The 13906-nt window shown below is 33.8% G+C and overlaps 1 protein-coding gene across 3 annotated transcripts in view; it reads left to right on the forward strand.

The window, feature by feature from the left end:
* Positions 1-13906, forward strand: part of LOC146148618 (uncharacterized) — a 63078-nt gene that overhangs the window by 14335 nt on the left and 34837 nt on the right. For all 3 annotated transcript variants that reach the window (XM_083388412.1, XM_083388413.1, XM_083388414.1), the window contains exons 2-7: positions 270-550; positions 620-795; positions 873-1093; positions 1169-1326; positions 10395-10483; positions 10549-10819. In XM_083388412.1, coding sequence (XP_083244538.1) covers positions 270-550; positions 620-795; positions 873-1093; positions 1169-1326; positions 10395-10483; positions 10549-10819 — 1196 coding nt within the window. The remainder of the gene's footprint in view (positions 1-269; positions 551-619; positions 796-872; positions 1094-1168; positions 1327-10394; positions 10484-10548; positions 10820-13906) is intronic.

Below are 13906 nucleotides of genomic sequence, written 5' to 3' on the forward strand. Positions count from 1 at the left end.
AGCTACAGAAAGTTTATCATTGCATTACTGTAAAAAATTAATCCATAAAGTTTATTTAGATTTCAGTTGTTAACACACATATGTGTGTACTATATGTTTTATTCCATAAAGTTTAGTAACTTTTTAGAAAAGTTAGGCTGTCCACTAGGTAAGATTACGTTAATTGCCAGGAATATGCTAAGAAATTATTTTGTGTAAAATATTTGACGAATTAATATATTCATTACAATAATATTGTTCCTTTTACACCAAACCCTTTTATTTTTTAGACTTACATAAAAGCCAAACATCGGAGAATAATGCTTTACCACAGGTGCCCTTTGCAAATTTTACTTCGGCAAAGGCACATGAATCAGTTTCAACTGAGTCAATTGTTGATGACCATTCTTCAAATAAACCTGAAGTTGAAGATGAGGGAAAAGCTATTGGAAATTCTCCAGATTTGCGTTTTTTAAAGTTTGACATTGAACTGGGAAGGGGAAGTTTTAAAACTGTTTTTAAGGGTCTTGATACTGAAACTGGAGTTGCAGTTGCCTGGTGTGAATTACAGGTAGTGATGGATACTATTTACATTTTATTTAAAATTTATTTCAATTTACCTATTTAAAATATAATATAGCACCACAAACTGTCCAAAAATGAAAGATTACGGTTCAGAGAAGAAGCAGAAATGCTGAAAGGATTGCAACACCCCAATATAGTTCGCTTTTATGACTCTTGGGATTATCAATCACCAAAAGGCAAAAAATGTATCATTCTTGTAACTGAGTTAATGACTTCGGGAACATTAAAGACGTAAGTGTTTGTGGTTTAGGATGAATCTATTAGTATTTGGTTTTGTGTATAATAATTAATAAATTGAACTGTTTTAGGTATTTAAAACGCTTTAAATCTGTCAAACCCAAAGTCTTTCGAAGTTGGTGCAAACAAATTTTAAAAGGATTAAATTTTTTGCACACACGCAACCCACCAATTATTCATCGTGACCTAAAGTGTGATAATATTTTCATAACTGGTCCAACTGGCTCAGTCAAAGTTGGTGACTTGGGTCTAGCAACTTTAAAACGGACCTCGTTTGCAAAAAGTGTTATTGGTAAACAATTTTGAATTCATGTGTTTACTTTCTTTTGAAATGGTTATTGATTTTTTAAATACCTTGTTATTATAGGCACTCCTGAATTTATGGCCCCTGAAATGTATGAAGAACACTATGACGAAAGTGTTGATGTTTATGCTTTTGGGATGTGCATGCTGGAAATGATCACTGGTGAATATCCTTATTCAGAGTGTAACAATGCAGGCCAGATCTACCGAAAAGTAACCCAGGTGAGAGAGCTTTGTTTGTTTTAAATTTAAATGCAATAATTATTTTGTGCTTTTTAGCAACAATATTGCTGTCTACTGAATAATGCTTACAATCATTAACCTTTGTAAATGAGGCATATGTATGGATGTTCAACTAGAATATCGGTTCCTTAGATTCAATCCAAATTGGAATTAAATCCAATTCTGCCGTTTATATGGGGTAATTGTAACAGATAGTTTGCGCCTAAATGTACATTTGCGACTGGCAAGTTTGGATAAGGCCTGTCGCTGTGGTATCACATTGATAGTGCTTGCTTTAAATGAAATTATGTAGTGAAACCTTAGAAATCATTCAATCAAAGATACACACACACATGTGTGTTTACCGACTTTGATCTAACCCACATGTGTGCGTATGTTTCTTTGGTGAATGGTAGTATAGATCCCCTTCAATGTGAAGTTGCATGTACTACCAGAATGTAGCAGGCTTTGGCGTAAGAATGTAAGTTTGTACCTCATTGCAGGCTAGTTGTTTTTTAGCCTGCCTTGCTTGCATCATTGATAGACAGATTCAGTTAGTCTGCGATGGCTTTCAATGTACATATTTAACCTATAAAGAAAGGACATAAAACTCTACAAAATTCACAAACGTTAGCGAATCATTTAAACTATATAAACAGTTTAAAATTATTTAAATATTTAAACTTTATTACTCGGAATATCAGGTGGTATTTTAGGGGTCAAAAAAAATAAATTTTATACATTTTTGTTTCTAAGTGCCAAAAAGTTTTAGAAATAAGAGTAAAATATTTTTGAATGAACTTTTCGGACATGGTCCACTCGCAACTTACCTTGTGAGACTACACTATGCCTAACTGATTACATGCATCTTCCTTTTGGGCCACATCCACTTTTGCCTGCTTAAGCTACAAAACCGCAAACAACATTGGGGGTATATAGACACTGTTGCAGACTAGTTTGGGACACAATTCCCGAAGTAGCTGCTAAAGATAAGAATTGACTCTACTTTCTGGAACAAGACAATTATTGGACAGTAGGACAATCAGTATGAGGCAAACACACAGGCACCCCAAGTGCTCTCATTAGGCTACAGCTTGTCTCTAACCACTAGATTGCAAACTGCTGTTAAAATGCGTCCAATCCGCTTGGTATCCACTGGACAAATGGCAATCCAAATAATGCAACACAAACAAAACTGAGTATTATAGAAATCATGCAGCGCTGATAAAAATAAGGCTGCAAAATTCACGCATTTGAAAAATAAAGAGGAAAACCAAGTGGTGGGTAGGCGATGCGAACTGCGGTTCCTGTAGCCAACTTTATTAGAAGGCACAAAAGGGCTACAATAATTAAATATGTGACAGACGGTGACCAATAGGACCCGTTGAAAGTTTTTGGGGTGTCCCGAATTTTCTACTTAGGGAAATCCCTTATTTTTAGTCTGACATTAATGAATAATAAATTACAGGCACGCTTTTCGCCACTTGCAATACTAAACGAAGATCATTTTTCCCGGGTGTTATTATTCCACAATTAGCACGACATCTGCACCGAGCAGTGTGATGAATCAGTTATAATACAAGCTGATATTACTTGAGTCGGTGACAGGCGACTGCTAAATGAAACAATGATAACAAGCGGTGATTATAGGCGTTGGCGGAGATAAGCACCAACGTGTTTTCAATCCCAGGTGAAATGTTGCCGATGTAACATTGCAGCAAACACGGTTTTCGTTTTGTGATATTTGTTTACTGAGATTTCAAAGGGGGTTGTCAAGACTCCTAGACACCCCCCCACGCTACGCCCCTGTGAGAAGCGTAAAAAAATTCTTCAGGTTTTGCAGTTGCAAAAAGTTTTTTGACAATTCCTCCTTCTCGTCGTTCGTCATTTGTAGCGGGACAAGTTTTGCATTGATAAAAAATGTTTATGTGATCTGAACAGATGGGTTATGATGCTATTTTTCTTTTTTTTTTTAGTTTTAACACATTTTGGCTTAAAGCTAGCATTGGAATTGATGCACCAATTAATGACCTAAAGCTTTTCCATTTAATGCTGGCTGCCTTTAAATAATATTCATTGTCACCATTGGTATCTTGTTAACTATCACATGTTCCTGGCATTTGTCCAAAAACTTCTTACAACGACAAAACCTGAAAAGTTTCACCAAGATATTCCGGTTTAACATCATAAAATTAACAGTTATACCACTTTAGAGGATTTGCTTGGCCCAGATTCCTGGTTTATTTTTTACGCTATGTGATTGGCTTAGGCATTCTCCAGAATCATGGTTCTCATTATTATGGCTACAACGAATTTAAGTTGTTTGTACGTATCCTACTGTTAAAGTTGTGAATGATGCCGCAGAAAGAGGGGTAAAATTAAACACTGATTATGCTGCTATATTAACTGACAATCCTCACAACGTGCAAGCGCTTGGTTATTCATTGATGTTTCCTTGCTACTTTTAATCAACTGTGACATCGTTATACTTGTGTTATATTGCTTCTTTATCCACTGTTAATTAAAATACTTTGCTTTTCAATTAACAAGTCGTTAAAATATATTTTATTGTATTATGTGAATGTGATACTGATAAATTAAATCACAGCTCTAAAGCTGGGGTAGAGAAGGGCTTTAAGAATATATTTTAAGCTACATAAAATTGGAAAATAGATTAGTAATGCTCTATTGGCATTGTTTGACATAAAAATTACAAGGTTTCTGTGTTTTTAAAGAAAAACACATTTTATCATGTTGGAGGAAGTTCCCGATTTTAGCAATTTTAGTGTGGTAACTTTGAGGCGTCTGCGGGACCCCTAAATGTGGTCCGATTGTTCTGAAAATTTATGAAACTGATTTTTATGTGACACATAATGGGAAATCAAGCAGACAACATAAATTAAAAATTTAAATCTGAACATCCCTAACACCCAGTCTAGTTTTATCATGTGATATAGTGGCCGGAATGTCCTATGTAGAATATCTGATCCTTAGATTTGAATCCAATTGTTACAATTTTTAGGGTAATTGGAACTGATATAATTTATTTGTTTTACTGTGGAAGGTTCTGCCTAATTGAACATATGTAAGTGGCAAGTTTGGATGAAGGCCTGTCACTGTTGCGAAATATTTATACTGCTTGTTTTAAATGTAGCCATGTAGTGTGGAGTCAGCATTTTTTCATGCTAAAAAAATACTTGCAGAAAACCTTCGCCTGATCATTAAGAGAATGGCTAATGTGTCATGCCAGGTGCAGAATTTGTTATTTTCTTAAATGCGTTAAGTTACAAAAGTAACATTATTTTGCAAATCATGCTGGCCTTGGATTAAATGCTATACATGGTTTCTCAAGATGAACTGAAGGCCAATGTTTAGCAAGGGCACACTGTTATTGTCAAGTAGTGGTGATGTATCACTAGCTGTAGTAATTTTATATTCTTCGGCACAATAGATCATGTTTGTAGTAAAGTAAAACTAAAACACAAAAATGTTTTATAAAATCAACTGAATTGCTAAAGAGTTGTCTGGAATGTTAACATTTTAGAAAGCGACTTTTTTATACAATAAACATATATTTTTATTGTAAGCAAAGATGTGAGCAATGATATAATAAGACTAAATGAGCAATAATTTATATGACTGAATAAGGACTAGAATCTTCGGAGAAAGTACTAAATCCATTGGAAAAACAAAACAAAAAACATGTAAATAAGGACTATATTTAATATCAAACTCACCAGAATTTTAGGTTGTATTGCTGGAGTGCAATTTAAGAGACTAAAGAGACTCAACAGTCAGGTAGCACTGTTTGACAAGAATTTATTATTGCATTGCCAAACTTTTTGTTACAACTATATTTCTTTAGATCAAAGTAAGAGTAAAAGCATTTGAAATCACAAAATAGAGGCTCAAGCACAAAGTGCCATAAAGAAATAAAATGTAGTTCTCGGGTTTCCTAACCGGTCAAAAGGAGTGGTTTTCAATCTGTTCGTTAAAGTTTAATTATTTTTAAAAAGCAAATCTTGCACTAGTTAGGCTGCTGAAGTAAATTGTTAGTCTTATTTTTATCACATGGCTTTAGTGGATTTGTCCACTGTATCTGTCTTGAATCCTTACATCTGAAGAAGCACAGCCATGCGAAAGCTTGGCAATGTTATAATTCAATTTGTCATTCAATAGTGCTACCTTAATTTTAGATCTTTCTAGTCTCTCCTTGCATGCCAGCAACCGATAAAAATAGGGTAATGTAAAATAAAACCAAATTCAGATTGGCTATAATTGGACCAAGTTATACTAAAACCTATATTTAAAGAGCTTGTAACTGTCTTTACAGTTTTATTATATGTATTGTTTTTGTTCTTCTGAATTTTGGTATTTAATTTTTACAATCTTATTGAGGTAACAAGCAATTCTATACATATTTTCTGCATGTACTCAGCCTTCGGATCAAGTATCAAAAACTCAAATTGCTCTACTTCATTGCCCTCACCTTGGGTCACAATATTATGTGTGTGTCCTTCTCAGGCCTAATACAGTGGGTTAGCATTTTTACATTTAGGGAAATCTAATTGCGAGATGTACAAACATTGTTTGCGACAAATGAAGAATTGAATAATTAAAAAAAAAATTTGCATTGATTAATTACATTTTTCATAGGTGAACGGATTACAAACAGCTGAAAATGAAAAACGGATTACAAACAGCTGAAAACTTATATGGCATGACAACAAAAACAAATATAAAGTATTTTATAGTAACCAAAACAACATTAAAGTATTTGTGAATTTACAAAATCTCCCAATTATGCTTTTTGTTATTAGTAAGGATGTTCAAAGTAGAATATCGAATCTAATTCTGCAGTTTATTCCAGGTAATTGGAGCCGATATAATTTCGTTGTTTTACTATGTATGATTGCGCTGAATTGTTTATACGCGATTGACAAGTTGGGGTAATGGCCTGTAGCGGTGGCGAAACAATTATTGCTTACTTTAAACGTAGCAATGCAGTGCGGTGTCAGCGTTTTTTTTTCTGGGTGACTAATTACTTTGCATATTGCGACAACTTCGCCAAATAATCAAAAGTTAATCAAGCATTATTACCGTGTAATGCCAGGTGCAGAGCTCACAATTTCCTTAAATGCGTTAAGTTGCAAAAATAACATTTCATCGTAAAACATGCTGCCTTGGACAAAATGCGCTGCAGGGTTACTGAAGGTCAACTTTGGGCCAACATCTAGCAAAGCTACACACAGCGCAATTGTCAACTATTGGATAAAGATTTTATTTTCCCAAAAGTTACAGCAACAAATCCTACTAGCATGTTATTACTGAACTAGCTAATGAGCTAACAAACAACCTTTCACTGGACCAAGCAACATTGACCGCCCTCTTTGCCTGCATTTATTTCTTTTCATTTCACAAATCGGTGCATCATTTGCTTTCTGCATGTAGTTATATGGAGCAATTCTTACTGGTGCAAATCACTTAACGACTTGTACAGAATAATTTAAAAGCCAACCCTTGAGTGTTTATGTTATTACGCAGCACTATGACTCAAACTTTCACAGAAAAAGGAATCTTTATTGCCTTATTTATGATGATTGCAATGACTATAAATCTATTTCCAGTTTAAAGATAAATAATTAAAAAAAAGAAGATGGGGTTTTAGTTGTTGGATATTTTGTCAAGGGTTTTTTTTCAGGGCCTTATTTTCATGGGTGGTACAATAGATGGCTCATTGTAACTAGGGTTATCCAGGGTATATATTAAATTGTACTTTCTCTTGACTTCTTTCTGCAAGCAAAAACAGATATGGACTAAAAAATCCTTGCTTTCACCTATGACTTTAGGGAAGTGATACATTTCTGTCATCGTTTTTGTAAAGCCTATGCAAAAATCATTTGTTTAAGTCCCCAAAAGCTCTTTATAGACAAAAATACACACCCTAAAACTTTTCCTTGGCTTGTTTCTGCAAGAAAAAACAGATATGGGCTGAAAATTTCCAAATATTTATTGTTCTAACGCCCCCCCCCCATCCAACCAATAAAACAATACAACTTATTGTCCGAAAATTAAAACCTCATTCTGGCTACAGAATTATTATAACTTTTTTTTACAGCAATTAAATATTTCATTCGAACAAAAAATTTACTCTGGTGAATTAAAAAAATTGTTTGACCCAAAACAACAACAAAAATAAAATCTAGCAGCTCCACTCCCAACAAAAAATGAAATAAAGAGATAAACTTTAAACAATAATAACATTCTCCACCTGGGATTAAATATTTCATTTACAATACAATGTTTTTGAAAATCCCCTCTTTCCTTCAAAGAAATTCAACCCTTGAGCACAAAGCATAAACATGTACAACCTGATAATAAATTGTAAAGCCAAAAAGGTCGAGTAGGTCGACATAATCTTGATTAAGACGTTTTGATACGAGCTTGTATCATCTTAAGTTAACATATATTTGGTAGGTGTGCCGCCGATTTGTTTAAGCTCTGTTGGAGTGCTGCAAGTGAAAAAAGGTTGCGGAGCACTGCTCTATGACACTGTAAATCAGGGTGGGTAGGAAATGACAATCCTCTAAGTCGAATGCTGTATATCCAGTTATCCACCTTATTTTAACTACGTCCTTATTTTTAATTACAGATGGGTTAATACAGGGCTGTTGATCAGAGTGAGACACAGGACTCAAAGGGTCGCATAATTTGGCTGGAGTCAGACTCATAACTTAAAAGTTAGACTCGAGATTACTCTTTCCGCCTAGGTCATTTAAAAAAAAACCGACTCCGCGTCCCTGTAAAGGTCTCTATTTGGATAGATTGTATGATAAATTACGATACACCGTTTCGGTCCTGCAAAGCATCTTAAAATTCCTAGGTATGATGATAATTTTGTTCATGGGTTCTTAACCTTTTTCCCCCTATTACCCATTTCTGTCCAGATCAAAGTCTCACTACCCAAAATATTATTTGTTTATTTATTTTGCTATTTTACCGTACTAAATATATAAAAAAAAATTATTAATATGACGAAACAATTCCAAAACTGATGCTTGTTTGGTTGTTTTAAAAGAACTCAAAACATAAAAAAGGTGTAAGTAATAAAGAAGCTTTACCACTTACCCTGTGACATTGTTTGTTACATCCATAATTCTAAATATTCTGGTTCAGCTGATTACTCACCTGTTATCCTGAAATTACCCACATGTGGGTAATTACCCATAGGTTAAGAACCGCTGATTTAGTTATTAGTGCCAAACTGACTTATCCATGGTGTAGTAGTATGTCCCTGGAAAATGTTGGACAAAATTAGTTTGAAAGTTATACTTGAATTTGACTTGGAATATATTTGTATTATCAATTAAAGAATATGTTTCTCATAAACTCAAATGACCTAACTTTGATTATATTGCTTGTAAATATTAAACTTTGCGTTTTGAGAAAAATCAAAGTTTGTCGAAAATTACATGTTAGGTCAAAATTTGTTAAAATTATTTCAAGTCAAAATTGATTAAAAATGCCCATAAATCGTTTACAAAATTAAAAAAACTCTATCGTTCAGTTAAAATATTAGCAAGAAAATTTAGATTTGAGTTATATTTAACGACATTTTATCTGAATTATGTTTTCATTAGAGCAATATACGGTATACCCGAGCTTGCAGGATAGTTATCGCATTAGACTCATCTCGAACTTCGTTTTTGCATTATAGTTGTTTATCTCTGATTTGGACAATGTTTTCGAAGCTCTTGTGATTCGCAATTATCTCATTTCCTATTTCGATAAATAGATCTTCGTTAATTTTTTAGGTATTTTTACGTTGTAGGCCTATTTAAACTGTTTACACAACATTTTTCTAAAATAAGCAGCGTATTGTTTGTTCGTCTTTTTCAAATGACAAAAATAACAATAAGCATTTTCATGAGTTTTGCAAGAACTCAAAAATATATCTGATTTGTGTTCGACCGGTATAGTCAGTAAAACATCTAAAATGTGTGGTTGACGACGTCAAGACACTAATGCAGTACTTCAAACAACAAAATGTTGTTTAAATCAATATATTTCTAATAGGTCAAAATTTTGTCAAAAATATATATTTTTTCAGGTCAAAATTTCTCATTTTTTAGGTCAAAAATAATCGCCCTACTAATAACTAATATGCATTCAAGTCTTACGCTTACTCACATGTCTGTTGGAATAAAATGAGGTTATTTTTTTAAAAAAACAAAAATTTCTGCTATTATCAAACGAGTTACACTGGTTTGCTGCGGCACACCGTAAAAAACTCCTGTGGAACTTAAGCTTGATATGATATGACAAAAAAGCATCTACACTAAACCTTTCTGTGTAACTGCATAATAATGCGCTCAACTGTGAAATGTCCGTGTGGAAAGCATTGTTTGTAGTACATGCCACCATTGTATGTGGTTATATGCAAACATTGTTGTCCAAGAAGAAACTTAAATTAATGACCTTTTTTCAAAACCTTGGTGACGTTGGTGAAGAAGGGGGTGAACAGTTTGAACAAGACCTCAAGAAGGGAACCAGGATTGATTGGATTTTTCTTTATAATTTTTGAAAACCCCTGCAGCTTTATGCATAATTTTGCCCAGTGAGGTCACCAACAAAAATTAAATAGAGAGAATTCCACTCAGATACACGTCATATTGCATTTTGAGAGTTACTTTTAGGTCAACAAACATTATATAGAAATAAAATTGGTAGTTGTATACATTGCCTAACATTATTTTATGATTCATTGCAAATACAACTTCAACGTACAATAACTGCAAAAATTCTGACAGCATTTGTAATTTTGTCCTGTGATTTTTTACAACTCTAAACAATAGTAAAGCACTTGAATAACAATAAAGCAGTTAAATAAAGGAATTTGAAAGATCTCCTAGGTTTATATTTTAAATGGTTTACTTGATGTTTTTTATTGAAATATAATTTAGAATGAGAGTGCCTACCTGTGTTTTTTATTTCCTAATTTTATAGGATTTACATTATATGCATGTATTGTGCAAGATATTTTGTTGTGTACACCTTATTTTATATAGGGTATGCCACCAGCCAACTTTGACAAGGTGCAAGGAGATGAAGAGAAGCGCATTATCTCAATTTGCATTAATCGGGACAAAACAGCTAGGTATATTTCCATAACAACTTCAAACTCTTCTTAAATGCTGTATTACCTATATTTCTGTTTTAAAGGTATACAGCACAACAGCTACTTAATGAACCTTTATTTATGGAAGTTACTGGAATAAAGGTTGAAGTGGCAGCTCGTCCTACAAAAAACATGTCTGAAAATGTAAATGAGCAAGAAAATAAGACTCTTGATGTGTCTGCTTCAGACACTGTAACACTTAGACTTGTTGTTGAGGATTCACAAAAACTAAAACAAAAGCACAAGAACGATGAGGCTGTTGAATTTGAGTTTGACCTTACAAAAGATATTCCTGTAGATGTGGCTAAGGAAATGGTATGTGATATATGTATTGTGAGGTTTATATCACTTTTAATCATTAAATGTGCAAAATAAACTATATGCTTAACAAAAACTTCAAATGGCGGAAGCCAAGTACTTCTTTAGGTAAAATTTATGTTTTAAAAAAATTGTTAAAAAAATTAGTGAGACGCTTCGGTGTGGAAAATAAATTTAATTTCCAATCACCAGTTTGCCATTTTTACCAATCAGTACTTCCCAGGGTGAAATAACAATTGCTCAAAAAACACTATGGTTATTCAAAAAGACGACCACAATATTTGGACCTTTCTTTCTTTTTTACTCACCCTTTTATTATTACTCACCCTTCAACAATGATAGTGCAAAAAATTAATGTTGTTAGATCAACTGGACTCATTTGTTGATTTGCAATATTATGTAAAACGCTTGCAATATTATGTAAAGACCATACTCTGCAATTCCATAATTGAAATAAACAATTGCATCAAACATTGTCAAAAGTCCTATGCAAAACATTGAGGTACAATGAAAATTTGCGGGCTAATCATTTTGGCAAACACTTCCGACTGACAAATGCAAATTGTAACTCAATATCAACCCTGTATAAATGTAATAGTGTGGACATGTGCAGCATTGTAGAGGAAGGGAATTCCCAGGAAATTTTTGAAATTGAACTCAATAATTAATTAACCAATTGTTATCTATAGACTCAGGGTGTCAACTGTTACTGACATGTAATGTTTTGTTATGTGGCACATGTGAATTACTGCTATTACTTGACTATTCAATGGCAAACAAGTATAATGTTATGTTCTTATTTATAGAGTGACTTATGACATGCCTTCTGAATTATATTTACATTGATTTGCATCCCCAATAGATTGATTTGTACCCCCATAATGCATTCTTGGTGCATAGCAGAGTATGACCGATCCATTTTGTGCCACTAACTTTCATAGGCATTGCAGCACTTCCAAGGTCTTGATCACGGGTGTGCAACTGCTTATACCAATGGGCGAAATAAGTGTATTAATCAGACAGCATGTCAAATACATGCATTAAACCACTGCCCAAACGCTTTCACCGACCAGATACACCTTCCTAGTACAAGCAACCTAAAGTGTATTACATAAATGCCCATTTTTCAGTACTGATCAATAAAATAATTTTATAAACCGATAGTTTATAAAGAAGAAATGTTTGGTCACAGGGGCGTATCCAGAAATCCCAAAAGGGGGGGTTACAAATTTAGAACTAAGGGAATTCCTCGTTTTGCGGTATGAAGTTAATGCTGTCGTAAAATAGTGACGGGTATGACGTCATAAAATAATGATTGCAATGACGTCATAAATAAATAAAAAACTAATCAGAAATCCATCAAAAGCAAAAATTTAGACGCAAAGCGAACAGGTGCGCCATCAACATTTCTGCCAGGCGCCAGCTGTTAAACCGCTTTGTATGCAATTGTTAACTTTAGGCGAGAAACTAACCAAGACGTGAAATATGTGCGATTGATTTTGGTAGATCCATGTACGGGAGTACGCTAAATTGCAAGCACGTCTCTCGCCACCTGCATTGCTAAACTAAGATCGTTTTCCCAGGTGTTATTCTATCATAGCACAACATCTGCGCCGGGCTGTGTGCCAAGCCAGCTAAAATGCAAGCCTGTCTTGCAGACTTACACCAACATCGAATATTAGAGCAGACAGCGAGGAACTCAACGTTTTTAGCGAGAAAAAACGAAAGACATTTGTTTATTGTTTTTAGTTGTCAAACACACTTGCTGATCAGCCAACCCGAACGAATAACAATAGAGAAAAAGGTCCTGCGTTTACGGTTGACCAGACAAGAAACGAAAAACGGCATTTTGTGTTGATTTTGGCTTCACATTAGGTTAGGCGCGTGGCCTAAATTTTACTTTAAAAACAATGCCGCTTAGGACGGTGAGTAAAACCCTGACAAGAACGAACAAAAAAGATAAGATCACTAACGAAAGGAGGTGTCCGGACACCCATTAATAACCAACTTGATGAAGCAAATGGAAGCGGGGGCTGTGATAAAAAAGTTTATTCTTTACAGCAAAAGAGCGAATACATGTGATACATCCCTCCATTAATTTTTTTAATTGATCTTTGTCGGAGTGATCAACCAAAATGAGACAAAGAGCCATGTTTTTACTTTGTTAAACACAATATGTTCATGAATAAACATTACAACAGTGTTTTTTCTGCAGCTAGACTTACTGTAATTGTGGTTTCTGTGAGAGCTAAACAAAACACACAAAAATATGCAATGCTAATAAAAAGGCAGACAGTCCGACAATAGCAAAGACTGGATTCAGCCAGAAATTTTGAAGAGAAGGCCCCACCTATCCGTCTGGTACAGTTTAGCTTAAATTAGAAGTTGTTTAGGAACATTTTTTGTTTTTATCAAGCTTGTGATTCTTGGGTTAATGCATTTAAGCATTTATACACATCTTATGTGCTTTGCATTGAAATTTTATATTAGTGACCAGGGATGTTCAAATTAGAATATTGAATCTTGATGATTTTAATTTCAAGGAATCTAATCCAAGTTTTTTCATTTTTAGCAGTTAATTTAAACCGCCTTAATTTATGTGTTTTACTGCAGAACGTTATTCTGTTGTGGCAATCTCAACTTGGTGCATACCCAAGCTCTATAAAACATTTTTTTGTAAAATCTGTAATCCATTCGATAATCTCAAACTAAATTATTTGTTAATAAAACAGGAAGGCTATAAGTTAAGATAAAGTTTAATATAATCAGTGTTGCCTAACATTGTAAAGATAGAATTTGCCTTATTTGTCTATGATAGCCATAACGTTATCACAAGGGAGCAATTGTTTCCCAAAATACTCAGTTAAAAGCATTGTGAATCACCTAGATTTACAAAAAGCACCAGTTGAAAAGAAGAAAAGAAAAGTTCAGCTTTTATTTGAAATTTGTCTCGGGAGAGAAATATTTAGTTAAGCAACAAATACCTTGTTAGACAGTAGTATGACAGATAAAGTTTTGAACAGAAATATTAATATAAAGTGTTGATATAACAGTCAGAAATGAATAACAACTAGTCAATATGTT

This window comes from Ascidiella aspersa, chromosome 4 (assembly GCF_963924565.1).
Source record: "Ascidiella aspersa chromosome 4, kaAscAspe10.2, whole genome shotgun sequence".
NCBI lineage: Eukaryota > Metazoa > Chordata > Ascidiacea > Phlebobranchia > Ascidiidae > Ascidiella > Ascidiella aspersa.